The 18705-nt window shown below is 45.1% G+C and overlaps 2 protein-coding genes and 2 pseudogenes across 2 annotated transcripts; all 4 read left to right on the plus strand.

Moving 5' to 3' along the window:
• The first annotated feature begins 2906 nt into the window (after positions 1-2906).
• LOC133993601 (odorant receptor 131-2-like) lies at positions 2907-3758 on the plus strand. Its single transcript, XM_062432589.1, has one exon. It carries the CDS (start codon positions 3018-3020, stop codon positions 3756-3758), a length of 741 nt encoding a protein of 246 aa, XP_062288573.1. The 5' UTR covers positions 2907-3017.
• Positions 3759-4560: 802 nt separating this feature from the next.
• LOC133993602 (uncharacterized) lies at positions 4561-6688 on the plus strand (annotated as a pseudogene).
• A 2131-nt stretch (positions 6689-8819) lies between these two features.
• Positions 8820-9671, plus strand: LOC133993603 (odorant receptor 131-2-like). The gene has a single exon (XM_062432590.1). The coding sequence runs from the start codon at positions 8931-8933 to the stop codon at positions 9669-9671; it is 741 nt and encodes a 246-aa protein (XP_062288574.1). The 5' UTR covers positions 8820-8930.
• Positions 9672-12518: 2847 nt separating this feature from the next.
• On the plus strand, positions 12519-14245 carry LOC133993604 (uncharacterized; annotated as a pseudogene).
• Positions 14246-18705: the final 4460 nt, after the last annotated feature.

The following is an 18705-nucleotide window of genomic DNA, read 5'->3' on the forward strand; positions in this document are numbered from 1 at the left end:
ATCCGAGTAAATGTCCATCCAGCGCCCGGGCAGGAATAGGAGGTGTCAAACGGTGACTCTCTAGTCCCAGTTGGCGTGCCAGCTTGATGTCTATTATGTTGGCTTCGGCACCAGAATCCACCAGAGCAGCCAGGGTGTGAGTTGAGTCAGAGAGATGGAGGTGAACTTGCAGCAGGGTTTTGCGGTCGGAGGACTGGATGGTCATTGAGCTCAACTGGACTCCCCCTATGTCCGGTGAGCTTCGGCTTTTAAAGGGCAGATGGCAACACGATGTGAATCACCTCCACAGTAGAGGCAGAGGTTTAAGGTGAAGCGGCGCTGGCGTTCTGCTGGAGTGAGAGAGGCTCGCCCAATCTCCATGGGCTCAGACTGGTCAAGCTGGCTTGGTTGGGTAGCAGTAGATGACAGGGGTCCAGTCGAATTTCTCCGAATGCCTGTGGTTGGTGGATTTTGGCACCCCCTCTCACGACGGCGGGTCTGTATCCTTCTGTCGATCCGGACAACCAGTGCGATGGCTTCATCAAGGGTGGAAGGCAGTTCATGGGAGACCAACTCATCCTTGATGTAGTCGGCCAAGCTATGGAAGAACGCGTCCACCAGCGATGGTGTGTTCCAAGAACTTCGTCTTACCAGGGTTCGGAAGTCGATGGAATGGTCTGCAACTGTTCGTCTGCCTTGCCGAATACTAAACAGTTCACGGGATGCCTCTGTGGTCTGTGAATCCAGGTCAAACACCTTCAGCATCTCCTCAGCAAACAGGTCGAAGGTTGCACATGCAGGGGCCCCTTCCGTGGCAAAGGTCCTTGGCTGCAAGGAGAACTGAAGTCAGCAGCTAATCAGGAATGGCCGGACCTGGGTTGAATCGCCGTTGAACCGCTCTGGGTTTCCAATCTTGGGTTCTGGGGCAAAAGCAGCGGCTGCAGTGACTGGGGCAGATGACTCGGGTGCTGGGCTGGTGGGCAGACTGACTGGAGCTGGACTGGCGGGCAGAGCGGCTGGGGCTAGGCCGGCGGGTAGAACGGCTGGGGTAAGGTTGGTGAGGAGCTGGACGATTAAGCCGAGTTGTTGTTGCTGGTGCTGGACCTGTTGCTGTTGCTGCTGGAACTGCTGCTGCTGTTGGTGGCAGACCTGTAGCAGGGAGGCAATGTCGCCGCTCATGCGGTTTACCTCTCTCTCAGCGTTTTCCAGACGTTGCATGGCGGTGGGTTGCTCAGGCTCGTCGGTTTCCATGTTGGGGGAAATGTGCGCTGGGTCCATGGTGGTCAGATCGTACTGTCAAGGATCAGACAGATGACCGGAGGACCACAATTGCGTCACACAAGAATGTTTATTGAATTTTCAGGGAAAGAGAAGTTGGAAGTGAGTGAGGGTTCCAGTGGTGAAGGGGTACCGGGGTTACAGGAGTTCCAGTGGTCCGTCCAACGTGCTGTGTGTGTGTGTCCCCCAGTGGCAATGATGCATCCAAGGGAGAAGGTGGTGGGTGGTCCAGAAGTCCTGGTGGGGGGGAACACAAACACAACAGCACGATGAAAGAAGGCAGAAGTACAGTTGAAGGAGAATCCAAAATCGTAGTGCAAGGCAGAAGGCTGGTCAGAATTACCGGGGTAGAAGAGTAGTCAGGAGTCGAGAAGGTTTCCGGGGCAGAAGAGTCGTCAGGATACAGGCAGGTCCGGGGTCACAAAGCAGGAATCAGATGAAGTGCGAGCAAACAGGTTCAGACTGTGGGCTTTGCAGACGATCTGACAAAGTAGAGCTGTAAGAAGAGGCTTTAAATACTGGGAGAGGTTAGTGGGTAATGCAGCGCAGCTGGCAGAGTAATCAGAGCAGAGGAGGGAAGAGACAGGTGGGACTAGTTAGGGTGAGTAGAGAAAGCGGTGAGCAGAAACACCTGTGATTGTCATGCAGGTTCCGGGGCCAGTCTCAGCTACACATGAATGAAATGCGATGATTGCAGGAACATCAGGATGAGGTGGTTTGGTTTGGAGGTGGCTGGAGGCTACACATCCACTGTACAAAGCTTGATGCCCATAAGTGCTCCAAGCACAGCAAAAAATATAAAATGAATACGCACCTTGCTGCTGCCAGTGTAGGTGTTAAAAAAGAAGAAAATAGTCTGGAATGCTGCTTTGACATGCACCATTCAGTGGCATTGTGTTTTAACCTTTACACAGCAGCTACATTTAGTTTATAATGAGTGGGTTCTTACCAACTAATCTAAATGTTTTTCTTATACTTTGTACCAAATGTCCTAAATATTAACCATTAAATACTCAAAGGAATTCCAGGAAATTAGTATAAAATTAGGGGACCTGTAAAATAAAGCATTACCTCCAAATTATATTAACTGTACTGAGTACAATACTAACTGCACATTCACATAATAATCAGAACTACTTGAATGATTGATACGTTCACTGAATGCCAAAAAAAGTAAAAAACAAAACAAATGGAAGAAGTGGAAAAAGACAATAGTATAGAGATGACATCACTCATTTCTAATATCATGACTAAGTTGATGTAATGGTGTCCTGTGAAGTGAGTGTGAGGAAACAGTATATATACTGCATGTTGCATGAAAAGACAGCTCCACACCAGCTCTTCCCTGGTGGAGACGAACATGGCCTCTGACCTCATGACTTCACTGCTCAACACTGATGGATAACTTGGGCTTCTACACTCAACAGGTGTTTGTGCTGATGGGTCATCTATAACTGCTTTGTCTTTGCTTTGTATGTTATACAGTTTATTATTACAACTACAGCAAGCCAAAGAAGCCTTTTTTCTTCACATGTACTGTAATGTTGTCTTTGCTGCAGCCCAAGACCAATATCACTGCTGGTCTGCAATATCAAACATCACAGGAGGTAATGATGTTTGGCATGTTATCCGTGGGATCAAACTGCTCATTTCTTTACATTAACAGTGTTTTGCTGTTCACCCTGAGGAGTAAGCAGGTGTTTTGTGAGACATCTCGTTACATCCTGCTGTACAACTTGCTCTTTGCAGACACCGCTCACATGGCAATAGCAGTTCTGCTTTACTTACTGGCTGCCTTACGGATAAACCTCATATATTTACCATGTGGTGTCCTTGTCTTACTTTCAAATTTGACAGCCACAATCTCCCCTCTCACTTTGGCTGTGATGTCACTTGAGAGATATGTGGCTGTATGTTATCCACTGAGGCATGCTACTGTCTTCAACATGAGAAGCACAGGCATAGCCATTGCAGTGGTTTGGTCTTTCAGTTTGATTAACATCCTCATTCGTGGTTTCATGTTGTTATATGTGTTGACAGACTTCTCCCTGATGCAGATGGGTGTCTTTTGCTCTAAAGAGGCGTTTTTTTTTGAACCAATGTTAAAAGTTTTTGAAGAAGTGTATGCCAGCACTCTGTTTCTGTCAATAGGTGTGGTAATCATCGGCTCCTACATTGGTGTAGCACTCGTAGCCAGGTCTGTCTCAAAAGACAAAACCTCGGCCAGAAAGGCTCTTCAGACTCTCCTGCTTCACATGATTCAGCTAATCCTGATTCTCACCTCCACCTTTACCTCTAACATCATCATAACCCTTGCTAGAATAGTGGGGAGATTGGCCCTTATGCGTATTTACAATGTATGCTTTGTGTGCTTGAATATCCTTCCAAGGTGTCTGAGTGCTCTCATTTATGGTCTCAGGGATCAAACTATCAGAGCGGCCCTCATGCAGAATCTGTGCTGTCAGTACAGATGTTCAGTTGTATTCAGCAAGAGCCAGTGAGAAATTTAACAAACCCTAATTTTATGTTTGTTTTCTGACATATATTTCAAGTGATAATAATTGTAATACACAGCTCTGTTTACCAAGAGGTTTAGGTAAAAAGAAATACATTAATGTTCCTAAATTCACTTTATAATACATTTGTGTGTTGGTCTTGCCTTGTGAGTGCATATTAAGTCTGATTTACCATATACAGTCAATTGTTTATATATTTCATACTTACATATATATATATATATTCATATGGTATATATTAACCTATTTCTTGTTCTCAAAATATTTCGTTGTGAACAAAACTTTGCACTACTAATATACAACATAGTATGTGCCAATAGATATTAGATATATAGAACTGAGCTGAGCTTATTGATAAACTCATGTGGAAGATTAAAATGGCTTTCCTTTCTGTTAATGCTTTCTGGTATTATATTTGTACTTGTATCTGTACTTTGTATACAATAAAGTACTTATATATAATTTCCACCCCTAAAATGTGTCACTAGTTAATTTATTTGTACTGCAGTAAACAGAAATGTATATCATGTTTGTGTCCTGATAATAACATTTCCCAGGTTGTGTAATTCATAATAAAGCTTTAAAAGCAGATTATGCAGGATTTATTGGCAGGCTTGGGAAGTAACATAACATATGCAACTGAGTTATGTAATCAGTATATGAAAAAAGGTAAATGCATTCCATAGTTACAGATAAAAAACGGTTAATCAGATTACAGATACATTTAATAAAAATGGGGATCATTAGCAAGATGCATACATTTTAAAATAAAGAACAACATAGTACCATGCATGAATGGGTGAATGTGACTTGTAGTTTAAAAGCATTTTTAGAGGTTAGCAGACTAGAAAGGTGCTATATATCGTGCAGTCCATTTACCATTTAAGCGCAGCTAGATCCTTGCTGCAACTAGACATTGTTCTTGTACAACATTTAGAATTTTTAAACAATAGAACCATAAAAAACTTTCTTTATTCATTAGAAAAAGTATTCTCTTCATGATCTGGTAGATCCCTTGTTAACTTTTATTATGGATAAAATTAATAAAATCAATTTTAAAAAAGGCAGGGAGAGTCTGTCTGTCAGCAGAACCACATTTTAAACACATTTATTTTGAAATTGATAAATAACATGAATACATCATCAGCACTGCATCTGTACGGTTTGGAGAAGAGATTAAGAAATGTGCCAAAGGGCCCCACTGAAGAAACCAGAGGTGAGAATCCACAACACCAAGCTGATTATGTAGAGACTCAAAAAGCTGATGGAGTGGGCCTGGATGCATTTCACGCCAACAAGTTGAGATCAATGGTGCTGAGAAGAGGATAAGTGGATGACTAGTTCCGGTTTAGTGCTGCAGGTGCAACCACCCAAACCATCTATGAGAAGTCTGTTAAGAGCTTAGGCAAAGTGTTTGACAGCACCCTAAGGGATGTAGCTTCCATGCAGTCAACCTGCACTGAGTTGGATTGCTGGCTGAAGTCAGTGGACCGGCCTGGCCTGTTAGGGAAATATAGATCATGACTGTATCAGCATGGCATTCTTTCTAGAAATTTGTTACCACTCCTCGTTTATGAAGTGGTGATCTCAACAGTTGAGAACATAGAGAGGAAAGTTGGCGGACATCTGAGACGATGGCTGGGACTTCCAAAGAGCCAGAGCAGCATTGTACTTCATGGACAGTGCAACAAACTACAACTGCCACTAAAGTCCTTGGAAGAGGAGTCCAAAGTGAAGAGAACCAGATAGGTTATGCATTACAGAGGCTCCATTCATCCAAACATGACCAAAGCTGGGATTCAAGTGAAGACAAGAAGGAAGTGGAGGGCAGAGGAGGCTGTTCAGCAAAAAGAGTCACGACTGCATCACAGCAGGCTTGTAGGAGTGGTAACGAGAGGCAGGGCTGGATTGAGATCCTTTTCAACTCCCCACACTGACACCACCGAAGGGAAGGAAAGGCGTTGCTTAGTCCAGAAAGAGGTGAGAGCAACAGCTGAGGAGGGGAGATTGTGCAGGACAGTGGGAATGAGGCAACAGGGGGTGTGGACACGATGGGAGAACACGATTGAGAGGCGGGTGACCTTGGTCGAGCTGTGGGAAGCTGAACCACAGCAGACCACGGTTTTTATCCAGACGGTGTATGATGTGCTCCCCAGCCTGTCAAATCTACACCTGTGGGGCAAAGTGGAGCCATCAGCATGTCACTGTGCTCCAAGCATGAGACACTGGAGCACAATCTGAGCAACTGCTCAAAAGCAATGGGGGAGGGACAATACAGATGGAGGGTTAGCCATCACCACCATCAGAGCTGGGGGACAGCCAAGACCCACTGCAAAACCATGTGCAGCCATTCTGGCCTCTGCGAGGGACTGGCAGCTGTTGGTGGACCTTGACTGGCAATTGAATTTTCCAAATCATATTGTGATCACCACCTTGAGACCAGACATTCTCCCATCCAAGTCCACCAAACAAGTGGTTCTATTAGAGCTGACAGTACTTTCAGAAGACTGCTTAGAAGAGGCCTTTGTAAGGAAATTCATAAAATACGAGGTACTGGTCAGTGGGTGTCAACAAACCTGATACATAGCAAGGTGTCTACCAGTAGAGGTCGAATGCAGAGGTTTTGCAGCCCGATTCCTGTCCAGAGGCTTCTGTTTGCTGGGCATCGAAGGAGCAAGGAAGGGAAGAGCCATCCACAATATACAACCAAAGTGGCAGAGAAAGCCTCAAGATGGTTGTGGCTCAAAAGAGGAGAACCACGGGGAGCAAAGAAGCTTGCTGGCAATCTAGATACAAGCTGGGGTCTGATCAGCCTCAGCTGGGTTGCCTGGAGGAGGGCGTATGATGTTGAAAGAAGGGAAACATCCGATGTAGCAGCCCTTGGTCTCATGAAAAACAAGGCAGAGAGTCTCTGATGGATTCAACTTCTTAATTTCATTCAGCACCGTGAAACTAAACAAAGCACAAATACAAGCCATACAAATATGAAACAGTACTCTACATAATTAATAAAAGCAATACAAAACACATTATATTCAATACAGTTAAATAAATAAAAAACCAACAACACAAAAAACCTTACGCATTCACCTTTCTAATTAACTAAATAAGGCCTGTACAAAATAGCCATCAACTGCAACTCACAGATTTCATTTATTCAAAGACGGTAATTTACATACCTCGCTCTTTTAACCAAGTGTACAAACTCAAACACTGGTCAACTTCACAGGTAACAGGCGGTTGCTGCGTTTACTACTTGGGACCAATCAGTCCGCTACAGCTGCAAAATACAACAGAGTATTTTTGCTAAATGGTGAGCACGAACGATGCAATGTACAAACAAACAAAATACCAGAGCTTACAACGTACTGTGCTACACCATGAGGAAACGCAGGTTGAATGACTGAAACGCCTAACAGCAACATGACATTTCAATCAGGAGAGACCAGAGAATGAAGTAAAATAATGTTTATTATGCAGATGATATTAATGATTAGGTATTGTCAAAGTCTTTGGCGCCTGGACTCTGCACGGAGAATTTTTGAATCGAAGGACGTAAATCCTGAGCATCAGCATGATAGATCCTCCCATGGTGTCCAGACACTGGTGGTGGCTGATGACTTCGATCAATCAATCTCGGGCCAAATCACAACAAAGTCATCATGAGGCTGAAACTGATCAGCTGATGAGGTTGAAGTGTTGCATTGAGGAATCTGAAGATTGGGTGGTGATGAGGAGGTGGTGGGCTGCACAAAACAGCATCAAGAGAGCACCTGAGCAGAGAAGGAGAACATTTAAAAGACAGCTACAATATGATAGGCTGACAACGAATGTGTGTCACTGTGCTATTGGTTAGACATGACCAGGTGATGTGAACAGCTGATGTGTCAATTGATGCTCAGGAAATATCAGTATGAGCTGTGAGAAGAAGAATGAGAAATAAAACTATGACGTGAGCATACAAAAAAGGTGGTCTTCCTGTCTGAACTTTAGCTAAGCTTCATAAGTTAAAAAAAACACCTGTGATTGTCATGCAGGTTCCGGGGCCAGTCTCAGCTACACATGAATGAAATGCGATGATTGCAGGAACATCAGGATGAGGTGGTTTGGTTTGGAGGTGGCTGGAGGCTACACATCCACTGTACAAAGGTTGATGCCCATAAGTGCTCCAAGCACAGCAAAAAATATAAAATAAATACGCACCTTGCTGCTGCCAGTGTAGGTGTTAAAAAAGAAGAAACTAGTCGAAAATAGTCTGGAATGCTGCTTTGACATGCACCATTCAGTGGCATTGTGTTTTAACCTTTACACAGCAGCTACATTTAGTTTATAATGAGTGGGTTCTTACCAACTAATCTAGATGTTTTTCTTATACTTTGTACCAAATGTCCTAAATATTAACCATTAAATACTCAAAGGAATTCCAGGAAATTAGTATAAAATTAGGGGACCTGTAAAATAAAGCATTACATCCAAATTATATTAACTGTACTGAGTATAATACTAACTGCACATTCACATAATAATCAGAACTACTTAAATGATTGATACGTTCACTGAATGCCAAAAAAAGTTTAAAAAAACAAATGGAAGAAGTGGAAAAAGACAATAGTATAGAGATGACATCACTCATTTCTAATATCATGACTAAGTTGATGTAATGGTGTCCTGTGAAGTGAGTATGAGGAAACAGTATATATACTGCATGTTGCATGAAAAGACAGCTCCACACCAGCTCTTCCCTGGTGGAGACGAACATGGCCTCTGACGTCATGACTTCACTGCTCAACACTGATGGATAACTTGGGCTTCTACACTCAACAGGTGTTTGTGCTGATGGGTAATTTTTAACTGTTTTGTCTTTGCTTTGTATGTTATACAGTTTATTATTACAACTACAGCAAGCCAAAGAAGCCTTTTTTCTTTACATGTACTGTAATGTTGTCTTTGCTGCAGCCCAAGACCAATATCACTGCTGGTCTACAATATCTCACAGCACAGGAGGTAATGATGTTTGGCATGTTATCCATGGGATCAAGCTGCTCTTTTCTCTACATTAATTGTGTTTTGCTGTTCACCCTGAGGAGTAAGCAGGTGTTTTGTGAGACATCTCGTTACATCCTGCTGTACAACTTGCTCTTTGCAGACATCGCTCACATGGCAATATCAGTTCTGCTTTACTTACTGGCTGCCTTACGGATAAAACTGACATATTTGCCATGTGGTCTCCTTATCTTACTCTCAAATTTCACAGATAACATCTCCCCTCTCACCTTGGCTGTGATGTCACTTGAGAGATATGTGGCTGTATGTTATCCACTGAGGCATGCTACTGTCTTCAACATGAGAAGCACAGGCATAGCCATTGCAGTGGTGTGGGCCATCAGTTTAATTCACATCCTCATTCGAAGTTTTATGTTGTTATATGTGTTGACAGACTTCTCCCTGATGCAGATGGGTGTCTTTTGCTCTAAAGAGGCAATTTTTTTTTCACCAGTGTTTAATCATTTTGAAGAAGTGTATGCCAGCACTCTGTTTCTGTCAATAGGTGTGGTAATCATCGGCACCTACATTGGTGTAGCACTCGTAGCCAGGTCTGCCTCAACAGACAAAGCATCAGCCAGAAAGGCTCTTCAGACTCTCCTGCTTCACATGATTCAGCTAATCCTGATTCTCACCTCCACCTTTGCCTCTAACATCATCATAACCTTTGCTAGAATAGTGGGGAGATTGGCCCTTATGCGTATTTACAATGTATGCTTTGTGTGCTTGAATATCCTTCCAAGGTGTCTGAGTGCTCTCATTTATGGTCTCAGGGATCAAACTATCAGAGCGGCCCTCATGCAGAATCTGTGCTGTCAGTGCAGATGTTCAGTTTTATTCAGCAAGAGCCAGTGAGAAATTTAACAAACCCTAATTTTATGTTTGTTTTCTGACATATATTTCAAGTGATAATAATTGTAATACACAGCTGTGTTTACCAAGAGGTTTAGATAAAAAGAAATACATTAATGTTCGTAAATTCATTTTATAATACATTTGTGCACATTTGTGTGTTGGTCTTGCCTTGTGAGTGCATATTAAGTCTGATTTACCATATACAGTCAATTGTTTATATATTTCATACTTACATATGTATATATATATATATATTCATATGGTATATATTAACCTATTTCTTGTTCTCAAAATATTTCGTTGTGAACAAAACTTTGCACTACTAATATACAACATAGTATGTGGCAATAGATATTAGATATATAGAACTGAGCTGAACTTATTGATAAACTCATGTGGAAGATTAAAATGGCTTTCCTTTCTGTTAATGCTTTCTGGTATTATATTTGTACTTGTATCTGTACTTTGTATACAATAAAGTACTTATATATAATTTCCACCCCTAAAATGTGTCACTAGTTAATTTATTTGTACTGCAGTAAACAGAAATGTATCTCATGTTTGTGTCCTGATAATAACATTTCCCAGGTTGTGTAATTCATAATAAAGCTTTAAAAGCAGATTATGCAGGATTTATTGGCAGGCTTGGGAAGTAACATAACATATGCAACTGAGTTATGTAATCAGTATATGAAAAAAGGTAAATGCATTCCATAGTTACAGATAAAAAACGGTTAATCAGATTACAGATACATTTAATAAAAATGGGGATCATTAGCAAGATGCATACATTTTAAAATAAAGAACAACATAGTACCATGCATGAATGGGTGAATGTGACTTGTAGTTTAAAAGCATTTTTAGAGGTTAGCAGACTAGAAAGGTGCTATACAGTGCTGTGAAAAAGTATTTGCCCTCTTACGGATTACCTATTTTTTTGCACATTTGGCACACTTAAATGTTCCAGATCATCAAACAAATTCTAATATCAGACAAAGACAACCCAAGTAAAAACAAAATGCAGTTTTTAAATGATGATTTCATTTATTAAGGGAAAAAACTATCCAAATCAACCTAGCCCTATGTGAAAAAGTAATTGCCCCCCCTTGTCAAATCATGAATTAACTGTGATTAACCAATTTTTTTGGAAAGCTGAGTTCAATTTCACTAGCCACACCCAGGCATGATTACTTCCAGACCTGTACAATCAAGAAATCACTTAAATAGAACCTGTCTGACAACATGAAGTAGGCTAAAAGATCTCAAAAAGCCACACATCATGCCGCGATCTAAAGAAATCCAAGAACAGATGAGAAACAAAGTAATTGACATTTATCAGTCTGGAAAGGGTTACAAAGCCATTTCTAAGGCTTTGGGACTCCAGCGAACAACTGTGAGAGCCATTATCCACAAATGGAGAAAACATGGAACAGTGGCGAACCTTCCCAGGAGTGGCCGGCCTACCAAAATTACTCCAAGAGCGCATCAACGACTCATCCAGGAGGTCACAAAAGAATCCAGAACAACATCTAAAGAACTGCAGGCATCACTTGCCTCAGTTACGGTCAGTGTTTATGATTCTACCATAAGAAAGAGACTGGGCAAAAATGGCATCCATGGTAGAGTTCCAAGGCGAAAACCACTGCTGACCAAAAAGAACACAAAGGCTCGTCTCACATTTTCCAAAAAACACCTGGATGATCCCCAAGACTTCTGGGAAAATATTCTGTGGACTGATGAAACAAAAGTGGAACTTTTTGGAAAGTGTGTGTCCAGTTACATCTGGCGCAAAACTAACACAGCATTTTATACAAAGAACATCATACCAACAGTCAAACATGGTGGTGGTAGTGTGATGGTCTGGGGCTGCTTTGCTGCTTCAGGGCCTGGACGACCTGCTGTGATTGACGGAACCATGAATTCTGCTCTCTATCAAAACATTTTGAAGGAGAATGTCCGGCTATCAGTTCGTGACTTGAAGCTCAAGCGCACTTGGGTTATGCAGCAGGACAATGATCCGAAGCACACCAGCAAGTCCACCTCTGAGTGGCTAAATAAAAACAAAATTAAGGTTTTTGGAGTGGCCTAGTCAAAGTCCGGACCTGAATCCAATCAAGATGTTGTGGCATGACCTTAAACGGGCTGTTCATGCTCGAAAACCCTCCAATGTGGCTGAATTAAAGCAGTTCTGCAAAGAAGAATGGGCAAAAGTTCCTACACAGCGATGTGAAAGACTCATTGCTAGTTATTGCAAACGCTTGATTGCAGTTGTTGCAGCAAAGGGTGGCACAACCAGTTATTAAGTTAAGGGGGCAATTACTTTTTCACATTGGTGATATAGGTTTTGAATAATTATTTACTTTAAATAAGTGGAATGATCATTTAAAAGCTGCATTTTATGTTCACTCTCATTGTCTTTTTCTTAAATTAAAGTTTCTTTGATGATCTGAAACATGTAAGTGTGACAAAAAAGCAAAAACAGAAGAAATTTGGTAGGGGGCAAATACTTTTTCACAGCACTGTATATCGTGCAGTCCATTTACCATTTAAGCGCAGCTAGATCCTTGCTGCAACTAGACATTGTTCTTGTACAACATTTAGAATTTTTAAACAATAGAACCATAAAAAACTTTCTTTATTCATTAGAAAAAGTATTCTCTTCATGATCTGGTAGATCCCTTGTTAACTTTTATTATGGATAAAATTAATAAAATCAATTTTAAAAAAGGCAGGGAGAGTCTGTCTGTCAGCAGAACCACATTTTAAACACATTTATTTTGAAATTGATAAATAACATGAATACATCATCAGCACTGCATCTGCGTGGTTTGGAGAAGAGAATAAGAAATGTGCCAAAGGGCCTCACTGAAGAAACCAAAGGGAGGTGAGAATCCACAACACCAAGCTGATTATGTAGAGACTCAAAAAGCTGATGGAGTTGGCCTGGATGCATGTCACGCCAACAAGTTGAGATCAATGGTGCTGAGAAGAGGATAGGTGGATGACAAGTTCCGGTTTAGCGCTGCAGGTGCAACCACCCAAACCATCTATGAGAAGTCTGTTAAGAGCTTAGGCAAAGTGTTTGACAGCACCCTAAGGGATGTAGCTTCCATGCAGTCAACCTGCACTGAGTTGGATTGCTGGCTGAAGTCAGTGGACCGGCCTGGCCTGCTAGGGAAGTATAGATCATGACTGTATCAGCATGGCATTCTTTCTAGAACTTTGTTACCACTCCTCGTTTATGAAGTGGTGATCTCAACAGTTGAGACCATAGAGAGGAAAGTTGGCGGACATCTGAGGCGATGGCTGGGACTTCCAAAGAGCCAGAGCAGCATTGTACTTCATGGACAGTGCAACAAACTACAACTGCCACTCAAGTCCTTGGAAGAGGAGTCCAAAGTGAAGAGAACCAGATAGGTTATGCATTACAGAGGCTCCATTCATCCAAACATGACCAAAGCTGGGATTCAAGTGAAGACAAGTAGGAAGTGGAGGGCAGAGGAGGCTGTTCAGCAAAAAGAGTCACGACTGCATCACAGCAGGCTTATAGGAGTGGTAATGAGAGGCAGGGCTGGATTGAGATCCTTTGCAACTCCCCACCACCGAAGGGAAGGAAAGGCGTTGCTTAGTCCAGAAAGAGGTGAGAGCAACAGCTGAGGAGGGGAGATTGTGCAGGACAGTGGGAATGAGGCAACAGGGGGTGTGGACACGATGGGAGAACACAATTGAGAGGCGGGTGACCTGGGTCGAGCTGTGGGACGCTGAACCACAGCAGACCAAGGTTTTTATCCAGACGTGTATGATGTGCTCCCCAGCCTGTCAAATCTACACCTGTGGGGCAAAGTGGAGCCATCAGCATGTCACTGTGCTCCAAGCATGAGACACTGGAGCACAATCTGAGCAACTGCTCAAAAGCAATGGGGGAGGGACAATACAGATGGAGGGTTAGCCATCACCACCATCAGAGCTGGGGGACAGCCAAGACCCACTGCAAAACCATGTGCAGCCATTCTGGCCTCTGCGAGGGACTGGCAGCTGTTGGTGGACCTTGACTGGCAATTGAATTTTCCAAATCATATTGTGACCACCACCTTGAGACCAGACATTCTCCCATCCAAGTCCAACAAACAAGTCGTTCTATTAGAGCTGACAGTACTTTCAGAAGACTGCTTAGAAGAGGCCTTTGAAAGGAAATTCATAAAATACGAGGTACTGGTCAGTGGGTGTCAACAAACCTGGTAGAGAGCAAGGTGTCTACCAGTAGAGGTCGGATGAAGGGGTTTTGCAGCCCGATTCCTGTCCAGAGGCTTCTGTTTGCTGGGCATCGAAGGAGCAAGGAAGGGAAGAGCCATCCACAATATACAACCAAAGTGGCAGAGAAAGCCTCAAGATGGTTGTGGCTCAAAAGAGGAGAACCACGGGGAGCAAAGAAGCTTGCTGGCAATCTAGATACAAGCTGGGGTCTGATCAGCCTCAGCTGGGTTGCCTGGAGGAGGGTGTATGATGTTGAAAGAAGGGAAACATCCGATGTAGCAGCCCTTGGTCTCATGAAAAACAAGGCAGAGAGTCTCTGATGGATTCAACTTTTTAATTTCATTCAGCACCGTGAAACTAAACAAAGCACAAATACAAGCCATACAAATATGAAACAGTACTCTACATAATTAATAAAAGCAATACAAAACACATCGTATTCAATACAGTTAAATAAATAAAAAACCAACAACACAAAAAACCTTATGCATTCACCTTTCTAATTAACTAAATAAGGCCTGTACAAAATAGCCATCAACGGCAACTCACAGATTTCATTTATTCAAAGACGGTAATTTACATACCTCGCTCTTTTAACCAAGTGTACAAACTCAGACACTGGTCAACTTCACAGGTAACAGGCGGTTGCTGGGTTTACTACTCGGGACCAATCAGTCCGCTAAAGCTGCAAAATACAGAGATTTTTGCTAAATGGTGAGCACGAACGATGCAATGTACAAACAAACAAAATACCAGAGCTTACAACGTACTGTGCTACACCATGAGGAAACGCAGGTTGAATGACTGGGACGCCTAACAGCAACATGACATTTCAATGAGGAGAGACCAGAGAATGAAGTAAAATAATGTTTATTATGCAGATGATATTAATGATTAGGTATTGTCAAAGTCTTTGGCGCTTGGACTCTGCAGGGAGAATTTTTGAATCGAAGGACGTAAATCCTGAGCATCAGCATGATAGATCCTCCCATGGTGACCAGACACTGGTGGTGGTTGATGACTTCGATCAATCAATCTTGGGCCAAATCACAACAAAGTCATCATGAGGCTGAAACTGATCAGCTGATGAGGTTGAAGTGTTGCATTGAGGAATCTGAAGATTGGGTGGTGATGAGGAGGTGGTGGGTTGCACAAAACAGCATCAAGAGAGCACCTGAGCAGAGAAGGAGAACATTTAAGAAGACAGCTGCAATATGATAGGCTGACAACGAATGTGTGTCACTGTGCTATTGGTTAGACTTGACCAGGTGATGTGAACAGCTGTGTCACGGATCAGACAGATGACCAGAGGACCAAAATTGCGTCACACAAGAATGTTTATTGAATTTTCAGGGAAAGGGAAGTTGGAAGTGAGTGAGGGTTCCATTGGTGAAGGGGTACCAGGGTTACAGGAGTTCCAGTGGTCCGTCCAACGTGCTGTGTGTGTGTCCCCCCCAGTGGCAATGATGCATCCAAGGGAGCCGGTGGTGGGTTGTGCAGAAGTCCTGGTGGGGGGAACACAAACACAACAGCATGATGAAAGAAGGCAGAAGTACAGTTCAAGGAGAATCCAAAATCGTAGTGCAAGGCAGAAGGCTGGTCAGAATTACCGGGGTAGAAGAGTAGTCAGGAGTCGAGAAGGCAGGTCTAGTTTTCCGGGGCAGAAGAGTCGTCAGGATACAGGCAGGTCCGGGGTCACAAAGCAGGAATCAGATGAAGTGCGAGCAAACAGGTTCAGACTGTGGGCTTTGCAGACGATCTGACAAAGTAGAGCTGTAAGAAGAGGCTTTAAATACTGGGAGAGGTTAATGGGTGATGCAGCGCAGCTGGCAGAGTAATCAGAGCAGAGGAGGGAAGAGACAGGTGGGACTAGATAGGGTGAGTAGAGAAAGCGGTGAGCAGAGTGGCAGATAATGGGAACCAATTAGGAAGTAAACCGGTGGAGTGAGAGGGCTCATGACAGAACCCTCCACCCAAGGGACGGCCCCAGAAGTCCCAAACGCAACATCACGCCGGGCGGGAGGAGGGGAGCCGGCGGAGGGTTAGAACTATGAACGGTCCGAGTGAGCGCCCTCATCCTCCGAGGAAGCTGGAGGCTCGTGGTCGGGGACAGGGCCCAAGACTGGGTCAGGGTCAGGTACAGGACAAGAGGCCGAGCGGGTAGGACGGCCAGGGGCCCCTCTGAGACGGCCCCTACGGATCACTGGCTGCGGGACAGGGTCAGGCACAGGACGGGACGCCGGGCGGGTAGGACGGTCAGGAACCCCTCTGGGGCACCCCCTCCGGATTGCAGGCTGATCAGGATGCCGTTGGTGGAAGCTGGTGATGAGGGTCCGATCCACAATCCGACCAGCCGGCACCCAGGTCCTTTCCTCAGGTCCATAGCCCTCCCAGTCAACGAGGTACTGGAGGCCCCTACCTCTCCGTCTGGACCGAAGCAGGCGGCGGACGGTGTATACTGGACCACCATTGACAAGGCGTGGAGGAGGAGGGGGTGCAGCAGGAACCAGCGGACTCTCATGAATGGGCTTAATCTTTGACACATGGAAAGTTGGGTGCACCCTCATGGAATTGGGCAGTTGGAGCCGGACAGCAGTTGGGCTGATCACCCTCTTGATGGGGAATGGACCAAGGAACCTGGGCGCCAGCTTTCGTGACTCCACCTTGAGCAGCAGGTCCTTGGATGACAACCACACTCTTTGGCCCACATGGTAGGTGGGTGCAGGGATTCTCCGACGGTTGGCCCCGGTAGTGTAGCTGGCAACGGATTTGAGGAGTGTGGCTCGGCTTGTGACTGGTGCGACGACATCGACGGGCAAAAGCAAGTGCAGATGGGCAGGTAACCTCCCCTTCCTGGCTGGCGAGTAGAGGAGGCTGGTATCCATAGACACATTGGAAGGGGGACATACCGATGGCAGAGCTGGTCAGAGAATTGTGTGCGTACTCCACCCATGGCAATTGCTGTGACCAGGAGTGGGGGTTGCGGGACGACATGCATCGCAGTGCCTTCTCAAGCTCCTGATTTGTCCGCTCTGACTGCCCATTGGATTGGGGATGGAATCCAGAAGTCAGACTGACTGTGGCTCCCAGCAGGCGGCAGAACTCCTTCCAAAAGGCAGAGGAGAATTGTGGGCCACGATCAGAAACTACATCCTTGGGCAGACCGTGGATGCGGAAGACCTGTTCTAGGACCACCTGGGCGGTCTCCTTGGCGGTTGGGAGCTTGGGGAGAGGAACGAAGTGTGCCATCTTGCTGAATCTGTCGACTATGGTGAGAATGACAGTCATGCCACTGGAAGGGGGCAGGCCCATGACAAAGTCAAGGGAGATGTGAGACCAGGGACGTGTGGGCACAGGCAGAGGCTGCAGCAATCCGGCTGGGGGCTGGCAGGCCGACTTGTTTTGGCTGCAGATGGGACAGGCTTGGACGAATTCCCGTACATCCTTTTTCAGAGAGGGCCACCAGAATCTCTGGTCGAGCAGGTCGTAAGTGCGGTTGGAGCCAGGGTGACAAGCTAGGCGGGAGTTGTCCCCATTGAATGACCTGGGACCTGAGATCTTCGGGAACAAAGAGGCGGTCAACTGGACAAGTGCTGGGACCTGGCTGATTACGAAGAGCTTCCAGCACCCGTTCCTCGACATCCCAGGTCAGAGCTGCTACGATGCAGGGACTGGGCAGAATCGACACAGGATCCTTGGGAGTGTCACCTTTCTGGAATTGGCGGGAGAGGGCGTCTGGCTTGGTGTTGCGTGATCCAGGCCGGTATGACAGAGTGAAGTTAAACCGCGTGAAGAAGAGGGCCCAGCGGGACTGCCTGGAGTTCAACCATTTGGCCGTGCGGATGTACTCCAAGTTTTTATGATCAGTCCAAACGAGGAATGGGACGGTGGCCCCCTCCAGCCAGTGACGCCACTCCTCCAGGACAAGCTTTACAGCTAGCAGCTCTCGGTTCCCTATGTCGTAATTGCACTCAGAGGGGGACAACCGACGTGAGAAAAATGCACAGGGATGGAGCTTCTTATCCTCCGCAGCCCACTGGGAAATCACAGCACCAACTCCCACATCAGAGGCATCCACCTCCACGATGAATTGCCGGTCCACATCAGGCATCTGGAGGATGGGAGCGGAGGTGAACCTTGCCTTGAGGATACCGAAGGCTTTGTCGGCTGCTGGGGTCCAGGTGAAGGGTTGCTTGGTGCTGGTTAGAGCAGTCAGAGGGGCGGCAAGGGTACTGTAGTTCCTGACAAACTTTCTATAGAAGTTAGCAAACCCCAAGAACTGCTGCAGCTTCTTTCTGTTCTCCGGAACTGGCCATGAACTGACTGCTGACACCTTGGCTGGATCCATTTGGATACTTCCCTCTGCCACAATGTACCCCAGGAAGGCCACCGTCTTGACGTGAAACTCACATTTCTCCGCCTTGACACAGAGGGAATTCTCCAGGAGACGACGAAGGACTTGCTGGACATGACGGGTGTGGTCAGACAGGCTTCTGGAGAAGATCAAGATGTCATCCAGGTAAATGAAGACAAATTGGTTTAACATGTCCCGCAGCACGTCGTTCACAAGAGCCTGGAACACAGCAGGAGCATTGGTGAGGCCAAAGGGCATAACCAGATACGTAGTGGCCTGTTGGTGTATTGAATGCGGTCTTCCATTCATCCCCCTCCCGGATCCGCACTAGGTGGTATGCGTTTCTGAGATCCAATTTGGTAAAGACTGTGGCTCCCTGGAGCAACTCAAAGGCAGAGGTGAGCAGAGGCAGAGGGTAACGGTTCT

Source organism: Scomber scombrus, chromosome 14 (assembly GCF_963691925.1).
Source record: "Scomber scombrus chromosome 14, fScoSco1.1, whole genome shotgun sequence".
Lineage (NCBI taxonomy): Eukaryota > Metazoa > Chordata > Actinopteri > Scombriformes > Scombridae > Scomber > Scomber scombrus.

Excerpts from the sequence above, each read along its gene's own strand:
- LOC133993601 (XM_062432589.1), top strand. The coding sequence starts at position 3,018 with ATGGCAATAGCAGTTCTGCTTTACTTACTGGCTGCCTTACGGATAAAC.
- LOC133993603 (XM_062432590.1), top strand. The coding sequence starts at position 8,931 with ATGGCAATATCAGTTCTGCTTTACTTACTGGCTGCCTTACGGATAAAA.